The following is a 14,019-nucleotide window of genomic DNA, read 5'->3' as shown; positions in this document are numbered from 1 at the left end:
TCCGTTCACATTTATGTGTCATTGTTCTAAATGTGTTTCCTACATGCAATATATAGCTGCCTTTTGCTTTGTTTTGTGTTTTTCTCCAATCTGACATTCTCAGTCTTTTAACTGGAAAGTTTTGTTGGTTTTTTGTTGTTGTTTTAATTTTTGTTTGTTTGTGTTGGCTGAATGGGTCTTTGTTATTGTGTGCAGACTTTCTCTAGTTGTAGCAAGCGGGGGCTGAAAGCATGGGTCCTAGGGCACGTGGGCTCAGTGGTTGTGGCTTGTGGACTTAGTTGCCCTGAGCCATGCGGAATCTTCTTGGACCGGGATCGAACCCATGTCCTCCGCATTGGCAAATAGATTCTTTTTTTTAAATACCTATTTTCATTTATTTATTTGGCTGCCCCAGGTCTTAGTTGCAACACATGGGATTTTAGTTGCTACATGTGAGATCTAGTTCCCTGACCAGTGATCAAACCCAGGCCCCCTGCATTGAGAGCTCAGAGTCTTAATCACTGGACCACAAGGGAAGCCCCAGCAAGTCGATTCTTAACCAGCAGACTGCCAGGGAAGTCCTTATGTAAAGTTTAGGTCATGTGCATTTACTTCAGTCACTTATATATATACTTGAAAATATTCCCACCACCTTATATTCTATTTTCTATATATTTTCTTTGCTTAGTTTTGCCCTTTTGCAGGCCTTAATAAAGTTTTCTATATCTGCTTTTCTTCCCTCTGATGTGCATTTTTAAGTTAATAAATATTTTAGGTTAATAAATGAATCAATATCTCTCTTCCTCACAGACAAATAAGGACTTCGGAATACTTTAACTCTGATCATCCTCTCCCATCTCACATGCATCTTAGTTTCACACTGTTTTCATGTACCTCATATTAGTTCAAGCATGACCAGATCCACATGCTCAAATGACTAAAAAGCTAAACAGAGACCCCAGAGCAGTGGTTCAGACAAACTAAAGTGTATTTCTTACTCACATGACAGGGCAGAAGCAGGCAGGTGGCCCAAGGTTGCTGAGAGAGCTCAGTTCTAGGACATCACCCAGGACAAGTTCCCTCTATTTTGCTCTCTATCCTCCCAGACCCAGGGCTAAATCCTGGCACCAGAACTTTCTTATCCTTTAATGCCCAGGTGATGATTTACATCTGCCATGCCCACATTCTATGCTATGGAAAGGAGAAAGATGAAGTTGAACCCAAACACCTACCTTAAGAAAGTGGCCTGGAAGCACACACAATTGCTCTTTGCTGTAGGGAAGTTGGAAAATGTCTCTGGTTGGGTAAACAAGAGCCCAACTAAAACGTGGAGGTTTCTGCTACTAGAAGGAATATAAGGAGAGAATGAGTGCAGGGGGAAAATTGCAGTTTTTCATTGACATCATCAGAATCCTGCATCCTCTTCTGATTGTCTCTGTTTGCTTCAGCCTTAGGCAGGCAGCCTCCCCCAGTGATGGCAAAGATGGTCAGTAGCCTCGTGGTCTCCCATGTAGCAATTCAGTAAAAAAGGCAGTGGCTCTTTATAGGTGATTTCAGCTAATGTCTAGGATTTCCTCCAGTTGGTCTAATACGGATCATGTGTCAGTCACTAGTCACTTTGGCCAGAATGATGCAGGGACTAGTAAACGGGTGTGGGTCACAGAGTCACCTCTGGAAGGTGGACTAAGTAAGGCTAAACCCACCCAAATCATATGGACCCAAATTAGAAAAGAGGCATATCCAAAGTCAACTAATGAGGTGTTGTTATCATCAGAATTGATGCTAAGCAATCCATGTAACAGATAACCATTAGACTTGATTATCCCATTGGGCCATTAGATGGTTCAAGGAGATTATACAATTGAACGTATTTTAAAAATCTAAATGAATGAATGTGGAAGATGATACTGATGATGAAGATGCCTGAAGTTAAAAGTGAAAGTCACTTAGTTGTGTCTGACTCTTTGCGACCCCATGGACTGTAGCCCAACAGGCTCCTCGTCCATGGAATTTTCCAGGCAAGAATACTGGAGTGGATTGCCATTCCCTTCTCCAGTGTATCTTCCCAACCTAGGGATTGAACCTGGGTCTCCTGCATTGCAGGCAGATTCTGTACTGTGTGAGTCACTAGGGAAGCCCCTTAAAGAAGTTGCCTGGAGCATTCTTATTAATGCTTACACCTTGACTAGGAGAGTTCCTGTTCAGCCATCATTAGTCATTCAGCACCTTGTGAATGAACCTCTGTTATGCTGACCATAGTATTTGCTAATTATTTATGTATCAGTCTCCCAGTCCATTCATAATACACCCCTGTAATCGAGGGCTGCCCTAGAGCTAGAACCCATCTGTGTTCTATAGTACCCAAGGCACAGAGTGGGCATCTAAATTAAGGAAGGATAAATTCTCAATGACTCTTAATGACTTCCAACTCCAATTGCTAGTCCCTCTTTTTATCTTTGGAAATTGTTTTTAGAAAGACATAAGCCAAATCCCAGGGAATTCCAGAACTGGGGAGAGGAAGGGCAGGACCAGATTATTTTGTTTATAGAAATGTATCTCCTAATGACTGGAAAACAGTGCCAGGCATCATTTTATTTATGGAACTCAAATCAAGTTACCAACAGGCAAAGACCCACATAGGAGGAAGTTCAGCATTTAATTGACTAGTCAGAGCTGTCTTCTCATTGTGTTTGATTCTAAGGTTTAAAAAGAGTGATATATTGAAATCAATTCCCAATCTAAACACATAAATTACTTTTTCCCCCATAGATATCAATGTCCCCCCACCCCCGCCCAACTTAACTGATGCTGAAAACTCTGGCTGTATTGGAGAGAAACAGAGCTATAGGCCAGTGAATGTGGCTAGGAGTCAGAAGTGGAAGACAGTGCAAGGAGATACCAAAAGGAGATGCTTGGAAGAACAAGAAGTCTTGCTGGAGAAGGTGTCCAAGAGACTGGCCTGCTTGGGAAGCTCCACCTCTGGGTTTCCCTGGGTGAGTTCTGTGAATACTAATAGCTACCATTTATTGAACCCTTGCTATATTCCAGATGTGGCAAGGGTTTTTAGTGATTATCATTTTAATTCTCAGATGAACCTTGTGAGTTGAGAACTGGCACCCTCATTCATGGATGAAACTAAAGGTCAGAAACTTGCAGTAATGTGCCCATGGCCATGAGCTAAGGCATGCAAAAGCCAGGATTTGAATCCTCTAGGATCTGATTTGACTCAAAGCTTCTGCTCTGAGCCCTTAACTATCTTCACAAAACCACTATGAGGTAGCTATAATTTCCTCCAGGTAAGGAGACTGCAGTCCGGGAGGACTCAACTTGTCCAAGTGACACAGGTAGTAAGTGTCTGAGCAAAAGCAGGAACATCTGACTCCAAAATTTTTCTGCCTCCCAGATAGAAGAAGAGCAAAGGCCAGGGGTCAGGAACATGGCAGAAAGCCACTGCACGTCAGGCCCTACCCTTTCCCAGGATAGTATCTGGCTGTTTCCCACCCACCCCAACCTCCCCACTTAGGCCCCTTTTGAGAATTTTCTTCTGACTTCATCTCTTCCTGTGCGGCCCCTGGGCTGAACAGGGACTCAGTAGTTCTTGGGACATTCTAAGACATCCCTCTCTGCAAAGGGTCCCCCAGAAAGAGAACAGCTAAGGTACCATCAGCCTGCAGTTTACTCCACATATGAGCAAAGCCTGTGCATAAGACTGACAGGTGCTTAGGTCAGAAGCCAGTCAAAGGGGTTCAAATCCAGGCCATAGATTTTGGCCAGTAACAGGAGTTCCTTTAAAACAAAACAAAACAAAACAAAACATATATTCTGGGACAGACATATCACTAGGGGTTTCCTCCGTATTTTTAAATTGAATCTCCCTCCTTCCCCCATGTTTAACCCTTATTTCACAAAAGAGGAGCCTGAGGCTCCCAGTCCGGAGGCAACCAGAGTAAAGACTGCAAGTCATAAGGAGCCTGGGACTTGAACCCACCTAGGCCCCAGATTCTGTGGTTGCCTAGGAGCTCAAGAGGGAGGAGCTGCCAGATCAGAGGGAGGGGAAAGAGAGAAGGCGAGCTCCCAGCAGCGCTCGCTGACGACAGCAGGTGATTTTTTTTCCTGCAGCGCTCTTTCTCTCAGCATCTTTCCTGGATTTTTCCCCCCTCTGCTGAACGGCAGAAAAGGGTGGGGCCGCTTGCCTGCAGCAGAGACGGCAGCGGCGGCGACGGCGGCGGCTGCAGCATCCTTGGGAGAGGCGGCGGCGGCAGCAATGCTCGGTCTCCTCGAGCGGTGATCGCCTCCGAGCCCTGCTAGGTGGCTAGCTGAGACTGGACGCCGGCGGGGAGGAGAAGAGAGAGCTTTGTCCGCGACCCTGCGACCGCACTGCCCGGCCCTTCCTCTGCGCCATGGCTTAAGCCTGCAGCCACCTCGCTTCGCGTCGCCTCGCTTTGCCGGGGTCTGCGCGCCGCCGCAGCCGCAGGGAGGGGCGCGTCCCAGACGCCCTCGCCCGGCGACCCGGGTCTCCGTGTCTCCCGCTGCGGTGCCCGCAGCAGAACGCGCTCCCGAGACCTGTGCGGCGGCTCCAGGAGGCGTTTATAGCAAGGTACCGAAGGACTTTACCGACTTTTATCTCAGTAATAGCTCTGCCAGCCCGACATTCCCGGGTGCTCTCTGAGACAGGAGGGAGCAGTAGCTCAGGCCACCAAGGAAAACAAGGTGGGAACCAGACTGGTCGGTCCAGGGGACTGAGGAAGATTAGGGACTTGCTTTAGAATCCAGCAAGAAGGAGGGCGAGCTCTGCAGCGAGCACCATGGCGTGGCCGTGCATCACGCGCGCCTGCTGCATCGCCCGCTTCTGGAACCAGCTGGACAAGGCGGATATCGCCGTGCCGCTGGTTTTCACCAAGTACTCGGAGGCCACCGAGCACCCGGGTGCCCCGCCGTCGCACCAACAGCCGGCGCCCGCGCCCCCCTCGGCGCGCACGGTCGCCATAGAAACACAGCCGGCCCAGGGCGACGGGGATGCGGTTGCCCGGGCAACAGGGCCGGCGCCAGGGCCTAGCGGAGAACGAGAGTCTGGGGCCTCCTCTGGCCGGAGCGGACCCGGCCCAACCTCTGGCTCCGGCTCCACCTCCAGCGTGGGTCCCGCGGACTCGGTGATGCGGCAGGACTACCGCGCCTGGAAGGTGCAGCGGCCCGAGCCGAGCTGCCGGCCGCGCAGCGAATACCAGCCTTCGGACGCGCCCTTTGAGCGCGAGACCCAGTACCAGAAGGACTTCCGTGCCTGGCCGCTGCCGCGCCGCGGGGACCACCCGTGGATCCCCAAGCCCGTGCAGATCGCCACTTCTTCCCTGGCGGCAGCGCCTGCGCTCCGTGCCCCCCAGCGCCGACCGCAGAGCCAGGAGCGCTGGCCTGTGCCAGCGGCCGAGGCCTCGGAGCAGGAGGCAGCCCCTGGCGGAGCAGGTGTCCTTGCGGCTGGAAAAGCGTCCGGCGCAGATGAACGCGACACACGCAAGAAACCCGGGCCCGCCTGGATGGTGCGGCGCGCCGAGGTGTCGCAGAGCCAGGAGCGCTGGCTGGTGCAGGCCGCCGAGGCCCCGGAGCAGGAGGTGGCCCCTACCGGAGCAGGTGTCCTTGCAGCTGGAAAAGCGTCCGGTGCAGATGAACGCGACACTCGCAAGAAACCCGGGCCCGCCTGGATGGTGCGGCGCGCCGAGGTGCCTCAGAGCCAGGAGCACTGGCTGGGGCAGGCCGCTGAAGCCCCGGAGCAGGAGGCTGCCCCTGGCGGAACAGGTGTCCTTGCGGCTGGAAAAGCGTCCGGTGCAGATGAACGTGACACTCGCAAGAAACCCGGGCCCGCCTGGATGGTGCGGCGCGCCGAGGTGTCGCAGAGCCAGGAGCGCTGGCTGGTGCAGGCTGCCGAGGCCCCGGAGCAGGAGGCGGTTCCTGGCGGAGCAGGTGTCCCTGCGGCTGGAAAAGCGTCCGGTGCCGATGAGCGCGACACTCGCAAGAAGCCCGGGCCGGCCTGGATGGTGCGGCGCGCCGAGGCGCTGGGGCAGGAGCAGACGCCGCTGCCCGCGGCCCAGGACCAGGTCCAGGCCACTGGCCCCGAGGCGGGCAGAGGGCGTGCGGCGGCCGACGCGCTCAACAGGCAAATCCGCGAGGAGGTGGCGAGTGCAGTGAGCAGCTCCTACAGGTGAGACGCGGTCCACAGCTCAGGCCTCGGGGCTGGTCATCCTTACCCTCTCCCATAGATTCCCGCATCGCAGGCATCCCTGGCCTCCGGCTCCCATTCCAGAACACACCCCCTCCTTCCCCCCACTCCTGGCCGACTGCTCTTTGACTCTTTTGTGAAAGCTGTTAGCCATCCCATCTTGCTGAAGTCTTTCACTAACCACTTCAGCCATCTTTTCCCCATCCCCGCCCCACCCCAAGTCGCTGCCTGCCCAACAGAGACCGTTGCAGTCTCTTCGCAGGCTTTGTGTCCATTCTGCCCCACCCAAGCCACCGGCTTCATTAGCCTGGGTGCTGCCCTTTGCTGGCTCAGCTGACACCAAAGAGTCTTGGTGCCTTCCTGCAGGGCAGATCCTCCCCCAAATAGAGTGATCTCTATCCCTTCCCCACCTCCCTAGCCTGGTTCACCCAACCCTTCCTTCTTCCCTCCTCCATCTCAGTCCTTGGCAGACACCCAAGCACCACACCCTTTTCAAGATTCCCTGCCAGACGCTTATAGAGCACCCTCCTCCTTCAGTCCCCTAGGGTTTGAAGGCAGATTGCTTACGCTTCTATTTGTGACACATTGGGCAAGTTTCTTAACCCTTCTTGGCCTCGGGTTCTTATCTGTAAGATGTGATGGATAACAGATTCTTCTCTTAGATTGTCTTCTTATGTACTGATTTAATATTAAATACTCAACTTATTTTTGAGCACCTATTATATGCTGAACACTGTGCTAGACATTTTGAAGATTAAATGAGATGATTCAGAAGAATTATGCCTGGCACATGGTAGGTAATTAGTACATCTTGGTTCCTTTCTGACCTCATTATTTTGATTTCCATGTCCAAGACACTTACAGCCTTCTCCCTATGCCTTTCTTATTCACCAGATGTGGTTCTCATCCTGTTACCATCAAAAACCCCCTCTTCAGCACATGTAAATTCCCTTTAAATGAATGCCTTCAAACCCGAGCATATTCAATTCACTCTCTTTCTTTCTAGAATTCTCCCTCTGCTGCCGCCTCAGCCCTGCCAGTCTGCTTTCTCACCCTTTCTCCCTTTAATACATATTTCTGAATGCTTAGCTTTCAGTCCTGCCCTTATGCTTCTAACCAAAACAATTAGCTAACAGATTACTGTTGACTCTGAATACATGGCATTGGTCTTGGGGTCTCTGGGGAAGTAGAAGTTCCTGATGAGTGATTGAGCTAGAAGTGTGCAAAATGTGACTTATGGGGTCCTTCATGAATGCCACAGCCAGCGGCCTCCTTCCTGCAGAAGGGTGTGGACAGGAGGACTGCAGAGTTAGTGTCTTTTGCCAGGACCTTATATGTAGCCTCATCACACTGATGTCCCTCTGCAGTAAATACGACAGACACTCCCTCTTATGCTGAGGAGAGAACAGCATTGATAGACAAGGTCTTTTGTTAAGACCCCTCCCAGGTTTTGCCTCTGGAAAGCATTTCACAGTTAAAAGGGGAAGCTTATCAATTGGCCCCTATTCCTTCTTCTTGAATTCTACCTCCCACCTGGCATTTCTTTCTTTGTTTACCAGTATCATGATCATACTGGTCACCCAGGAGTACACCACTTCCTTTTAAAGCTCTGGGTCAGGCAAGGACACAGATCTTTTCTCTTGGCTCTAGCTATGAGAGAGTGGAATGTTCACAAAATCTTTATGCTGTTACCAAGGAGGATCTAAAAGAAAAGAAAGGAAATGAATAAGCAAGGGGACTACAAAAGCAAAGTCAAGATACAGTTTTATGACTCTGCCATGGCTTTCTTGTTTATAAGGCTCCACTTTGTTCCCTAAGAATGCTAAGGCTGGCCTAACATCAGTTTTCCGGACTGATCTTTTCATCATCATACTCCCAATCTACCACCCTGAAGCAGGTGGAAACTTACCACCTACCAGACAGAATCAACCTCTCTCACCTCAATACTGGAGTAGGAAACAGAAACCCACTCCAGTACTCTTGCCTGGAAAGTTCCATGGACAGAGGAGCCTGGCAGGCTACAATCCATGGGATTGCAAAGAGTGGGATGCGACTGAGCAACTGAGCATGAGCACCTCAATATAGTCAATACCAATCAAGAGAGATCCAGACTCTCAAATTTCATTTGATGATCCTACTCAGTTTCCAGGTTGGTAGGACTTGCTTTGTCCATCAGCGATTGGCCAGACAGTCAGGGTATAAACCACCCTTCATAGGGTGGTGGGGGGAGGCTCAAGAGGAAAGGGATATATGTATACTTATAGCTGATTCACGTTGTGTACAGAAGAAGCCAACTCAACATTGTAAAGCAATTATCCTCCAATTAATGATAAATTAAAAAAAAAAAAAAAAAACACCCTTCAGACAATTCACTCCAAATATTTTGGGATGTACCTTTGTTCTTATAGCCTCTTCCTCCTAAACAATACCCTAACTGTGCTGTAAGCTGTCATACTGCTAGTTAGAATTACATACATCCTGCAAGTGATTGGACTGAATAGGGGAACTATGTTCTTGCAGCTGTCAAGAATGGGTTTTCATAGCTATCAGAATTTCATCAACCTGTCCAGAAAAATCTCTGGGTACCTCAAAAAAATTTTTTTCTAATTTGAGTCTGCTGTAAAATTTAATTATGCATATGACTTTGGGGTCAGTAGTTCCATTTTGCTGTGTAATCAGAAGGGTTTGAAAGCATTAAGAGAATAAGTGTTGCTAAGAGACATCAATTTCTCTAATGGACAGTTTAAGCACATGACAAATTTGATGTGAAATTTAATATTATTTTTGTTCCAGAAGAAAAATTAATAATAGGGAAATGCACTTTGGGTAAAAGCAGATACGAAGAAATAAGATAATTAATTAAATGTACAATAAAGAAAAAAATGCCTGGAAATTATAGGCTTATCTGTAAACTTGATTTTTTTCCTCCTTATTCTCTCACATCCTTTTCCTTGCTAGGATTCTGAGGATCTCTTGAATTTAAGTATGCTGTGTATCTTACATCACCTTAAAAGCCAAACTGGGCTCCATTTTACCAATAATTTGGTTGCCAAATCCATTTCTTCTGTCACTCTACATAAATGATGGTAGTTCATACCATGGTGACTAGTTCATCTTATGGTCTTCACAAATGACATCAGTCATATAACATCACTGTGAGTAGTTTGCTTAACTAGAGAAAGGATACACAATCCATCAGCTTAATATATTGGTATGTAATATAAAATATATATTCATCCAGAGTCATATATCAATACAAGCTATTTAGTTTTCCCCTGCAGTATACAATCAGTAATTAACATCAAATGTCCTTTGATGCTATGATTTTGAGAAATAGTCCCTGTTCAACAGTTCTAATTCATAGCTTATCCAGACTAACCAGGTATTTTTGCATTCAAGTGGTATCTGAGGTATCTTTAGAATTATTTGTAATCATGAAATTGATTTTCACTACATTCATATTACATAAGTGATATTATAAAAATTGAGAAACATGTCTTTATTTTCATTTTAATGTTAAGGATGATCTCACTGAGCAGCTATCTGTGACTTTAGACCTAGCATTCTCAATCAGAAAATAGATAAGTCATAGGAGGCGGTTAAAATTCCTCTCTCAGCCAACCCCATTGTCCCAGCCATTAGTTAAGAGTGATAGATGGGGTAGCAGGTGCTCCCCATAGAAATGTTAATAAGCAACTTTTCCTGGAAGAAATCAGCTGGGGCACCAGGAGGTAGAATTAATAAACCAGAGGTAAAATAGTACTTGAAAAATGAGAGGGATAACAAGTAAATCAGAAAGAAAAGGAGTCTTTACTATACCCACAGTTTTCCATAAAGGTTAGAGAAAGGTCCATCTGACATGGCTATGCTATTCAGAACTGCCCTGGGCTTCCCAGGTGGCTCAGTGGTAAAGAATCCGCCTGCAATTCAGGAGATGCAGGTTCGATCCCTGGATTGGGAAGATCTGCAGAAGAACACAGCAACCCACTCCAGTATTCTTGCCTGGGAAATCCCAGGGACAGAGGAGCCTGGTGGGCTACAGTCCATGGGGTCATAAGAGAGTTGGACACAACCAAGCGACTAAGCAGCAACAACACAGAACTGCCCTATACCTACAGGCAATTGCCTATTTCTCTAGTATCTTCCCGACTAAATCCCAGGAACTCTTCAAGGCCAATCTCAGATACTAGCTTTCAACAATGCCCTCCAGGTCCTGCCACGAGGGACTATTTTTTCTCTCACTTCCTTTTCATATTCTGTGCACTTCTCATTATCTGCTTGATTGGAGGATACTTTTGTCTCTATCTGCCTCCCCTACCAGATAGGAACACTTAACGAGAAGTTGTTCATCTCTCACAGCTTAATATTGTGCCTAACGACCATATAGGTTTGTTGAATCTAGTGAACTTTTTAGAGTTTGGTGAAGAATTTATTCACTTACATATTGATTCATTTCACTCTGTTTCATTTAGCTGAATTAATTTTGGAAAATGACCACCAAGTCCCTGCTATGTATCAGACGGGAATCTCAGGACACCAAAAGATGATAACCCTTATGTAAAGAAATTGTGTTTTCCTTAATCAAAATAAAGTGGGATTCCTACTCGGTTAGCACTAGAAGAAATGTTCAAATGGGGAAGGGCAGCAAACCTTAGAGACCTGATTCTAGGTGCGCCTTCACCAGGGCAGTGGTGGCCCTCGATCTGAGCTGTACAATGAAATCACTGGTGAACTTTAAAAATGCTGTTGCAAGGGCTTCCCTGGCAGTCCAGTGGTTAAGACTCCGTGCTTCCACTGTATGGGAGGCGGGGTGAGGGTTCGATCCCTGGTCGGCAACTAAGGTCCCTCATCCCCTGCAGCACAGCCAAAAAGAAATGCTGTTACATAACTGCCTTGCCAGATATTCTGATTTAATGGGTCTGGGGTATGACCTGTGCATGTGAGTCTTTTAAAACTGCCCCCGGATAATTCTCATGTGCAATTCAGGTTATACCCTCTTCCCTTAAGGCAGAGTTTCTCAAAATTTAGTTCACAAGGGAATCATCTGGAGAGCTTCCTAAAATGCAGATTCCTGGCCTTATCCTCAAACACGATGATTCAGCAGGTTTAAAATGGAGCCTAAGAATCTATATTTGAACAAGCACTCTAAGTAATTTTTAAAATATTTACTTATTTGGCTGTGTGGGGTCTTAGCTGCAGCATGCAGGGTCTTCATTGCAGTGCACAGGCATGTAGGATTTTAATTCTCTGCCCAGGGATCGAACCCACATCTCCTGCATTGCAAGGTGGATTCTTAACCATTGGATCACCAGGGAAGTCCTGCACTCTAGGTAATTTTGATGCAAGTAAACTTCAAGCTTTACTTGGGAAAACACTGCTTGGGAAGATTTGCTATCTTTAAGGTACTGTATTTTCCCATACACAAATATGGTATTTTTGCCATTTATTTGTATTTTTGTCCTTCGCTTACATTTTGTAATTTTCTCTGCAAAAGTCACACATGTACACACATACAGCTTCCCTGGTAGCTCAATAGTAAAGAATCCGTCTGCCAAGCAGTAAACTCAGATTTGATCCCTGGATCAGGAAGATCCCCTAGAGAAGGAAATGGCAACCCATTCCAGTATTCTTGCCTGGGAAATCCCATGGACAGAGGAGCCTGGCAAGCCACAGTCCATGAGGTCGCAAAAAAGTCAAACACAACTTAGCTACTAGACAACATACACACATACAAAATAGTTTTTAAGTTTTATTTTTCTATATTTAAGCCTCTAATAACATAATGGACTTAGCTTTATGTATGGAATAAAGTAGGGATCTAATTTTCCTTTTCCCATATGGAAAGTCATTTATTCCAATATACTTTTTTAAAGTTAGTTTCTGCATTAATATCCCCACTGATATCTCTTTATCACATAGGTTGCACATGCTTGAGTATTTCTGAGATCTCTGTTCATTCCATTCATCTGAGCTAATACCATACTATCATTTTTTTCTGAGCTATTTAAAATTAGCTTTCTTGCTTTCAACATATATCTTATTACATTTTCTAATTTGTTGTTGCTCATATGTATTAATTTTTATATGTTCATATTATATTCAGCAACTTTTTACCACTCTCTAATTTTGTTTTTAGATTCTCTTGGGCCATCTGTGGAGATAATGTATACTTTTAGTAAATGCCAATTTATCATCTTCATTCTGATATTCGTGTATTTTTGTGTGTATGTATATTGCTACATTGGTGGGGATATCCAGTATAATTTTAATGGTAGATGACGGGCATCTTTGTCTGCGACAAATGGGAATGCTCCTAAAGTTTTTTCGTTAAGTATGAGGTTTGCTCTGTGTCTTTAGGAGACAGCATCATATCAGGCTAAGAAACTTGTCTTTATACTAATTTCTAGGGGTTTCAAAAACTATGGATTTGTATTGAATTTTATTAAATGATTTTTGGGGCCATCAACTGCGAAAGTCATATGGTTTTCATTTTTAGTCTGTTTATAGATTTTTCTGATGTTGAGCCATATTTTCATTCCTAGGATAAATCTTACTTAGATAAAAATGTATTTTGTGATGCTGAATTCTTTAGCTACTTTTTATTTGAAATGTTTGCACATATATTCATAGGTAAAATTATTCTAAAACTTTTTCCTTTTTTATATCACTCTGGTGCAATATTTGGATTGTGGTTATATCTACACAATTAGACAGGCAGATTTTTCTCCTTATCAGTTATTGGAACAATGCTTATAACAAATGTTCCTCCTTAAATAGCTGATAAGAATCTCCTGTAAAGCTCTCTGTAATCATGTCTTTTTTAGTGAATAGACTATTTTTTTTACTATCAAGTTGATGTCTTTAATAGTGACTCATTTATTCAGCTTTTGTATTTCTTCTTGAGCCAATTTTTAGTAATTTATATTTTTCAAGGTAATGTGATCACTTTTTTATAATTTTTAAGTTTATTGACATGAGTCCTCATAGCATTATCTTGTGGATTTTATAGTCAACTCCACTTATCTGCAGTTAAATCCTCTCTCACACTTAATTGGTGCCTTCTCTCTTTTTTCATAATTGTTTTATTAAGGTTTGTTCACTTTTTTTCAGAGTCACATTTTGGTTTTGTAAATCATCTCCCTTTTTAGTAAGCTTTCCTCTTATTTTAACTATTCCTTTACTTTTTATGCTGTGAGAGGTCATACTAGGAACAGTTTTATATCCCTGGCTAAGGAGTTTGGATTTTCTGTTTTAAAGAAATGAGTCACTGAAAGAATCTAGGCTCAGGAACTACATGATAGTTGAATATGATTTAAAGTTTATAAATGTCCCACCGGCTCGTGACCTGGGGAAGTGAGAGAAAGGGTGGCAAATAAGAAGCTATTGGAATAATCCAGAGAGAATGATAAAGCCTGGACTGTGGCTTTGGGATTTGAAATTTAAAGCATAGTACATATAGTTACTGAAAAACAGGTCTCAGTGATTAATTGAGATGCAAGGAAGAGGATAAATTCAAAATAAATTTTTCTGGTTTGCATAACTGATAACAGTCCTAGTCATTGGAACAGACTTTTATTTAGACTTCTATGATGAATGTAGAGAAGAAAAAGTCAGGAGTGGAAGTTGAGCTTATTTTTAGTATCTAGAATTTGAATTGTTTATGAGATATCTGACGAGAAGTTTCAAGGGGCAGCTGAATAAATGGATCTGAAGTGTAGTGAGAGTTCAGGGCTGTGATTTGAAACATCCTGTGGAAATGATTAAAGACATGGGAGGAGGTGAAATCAACCCTGGAAACGAAGTAGAGAGAATTAGCCATCAGAGAATGGAGC

General features: G+C 45.1%; 1 protein-coding gene across 1 annotated transcript in view; it reads left to right on the top strand.

Moving 5' to 3' along the window:
* The first annotated feature begins 3,891 nt into the window (after positions 1-3,891).
* MAP6 (microtubule associated protein 6) overlaps positions 3,892-14,019 on the top strand; it is an 84,300-nt gene continuing 74,172 nt past the window's right edge. The window contains exon 1 of the mRNA XM_005216258.5: positions 3,892-6,169. Coding sequence (XP_005216315.2) covers positions 4,785-6,169 — 1,385 coding nt within the window. The 5' untranslated portion in view covers positions 3,892-4,784. The remainder of the gene's footprint in view (positions 6,170-14,019) is intronic.

The sequence above is a fragment of the Bos taurus genome, chromosome 15 (assembly GCF_002263795.3).
Source record: "Bos taurus isolate L1 Dominette 01449 registration number 42190680 breed Hereford chromosome 15, ARS-UCD2.0, whole genome shotgun sequence".
Lineage (NCBI taxonomy): Eukaryota > Metazoa > Chordata > Mammalia > Artiodactyla > Bovidae > Bos > Bos taurus.
This window is presented reverse-complemented; position numbering and strand designations above follow the sequence as displayed.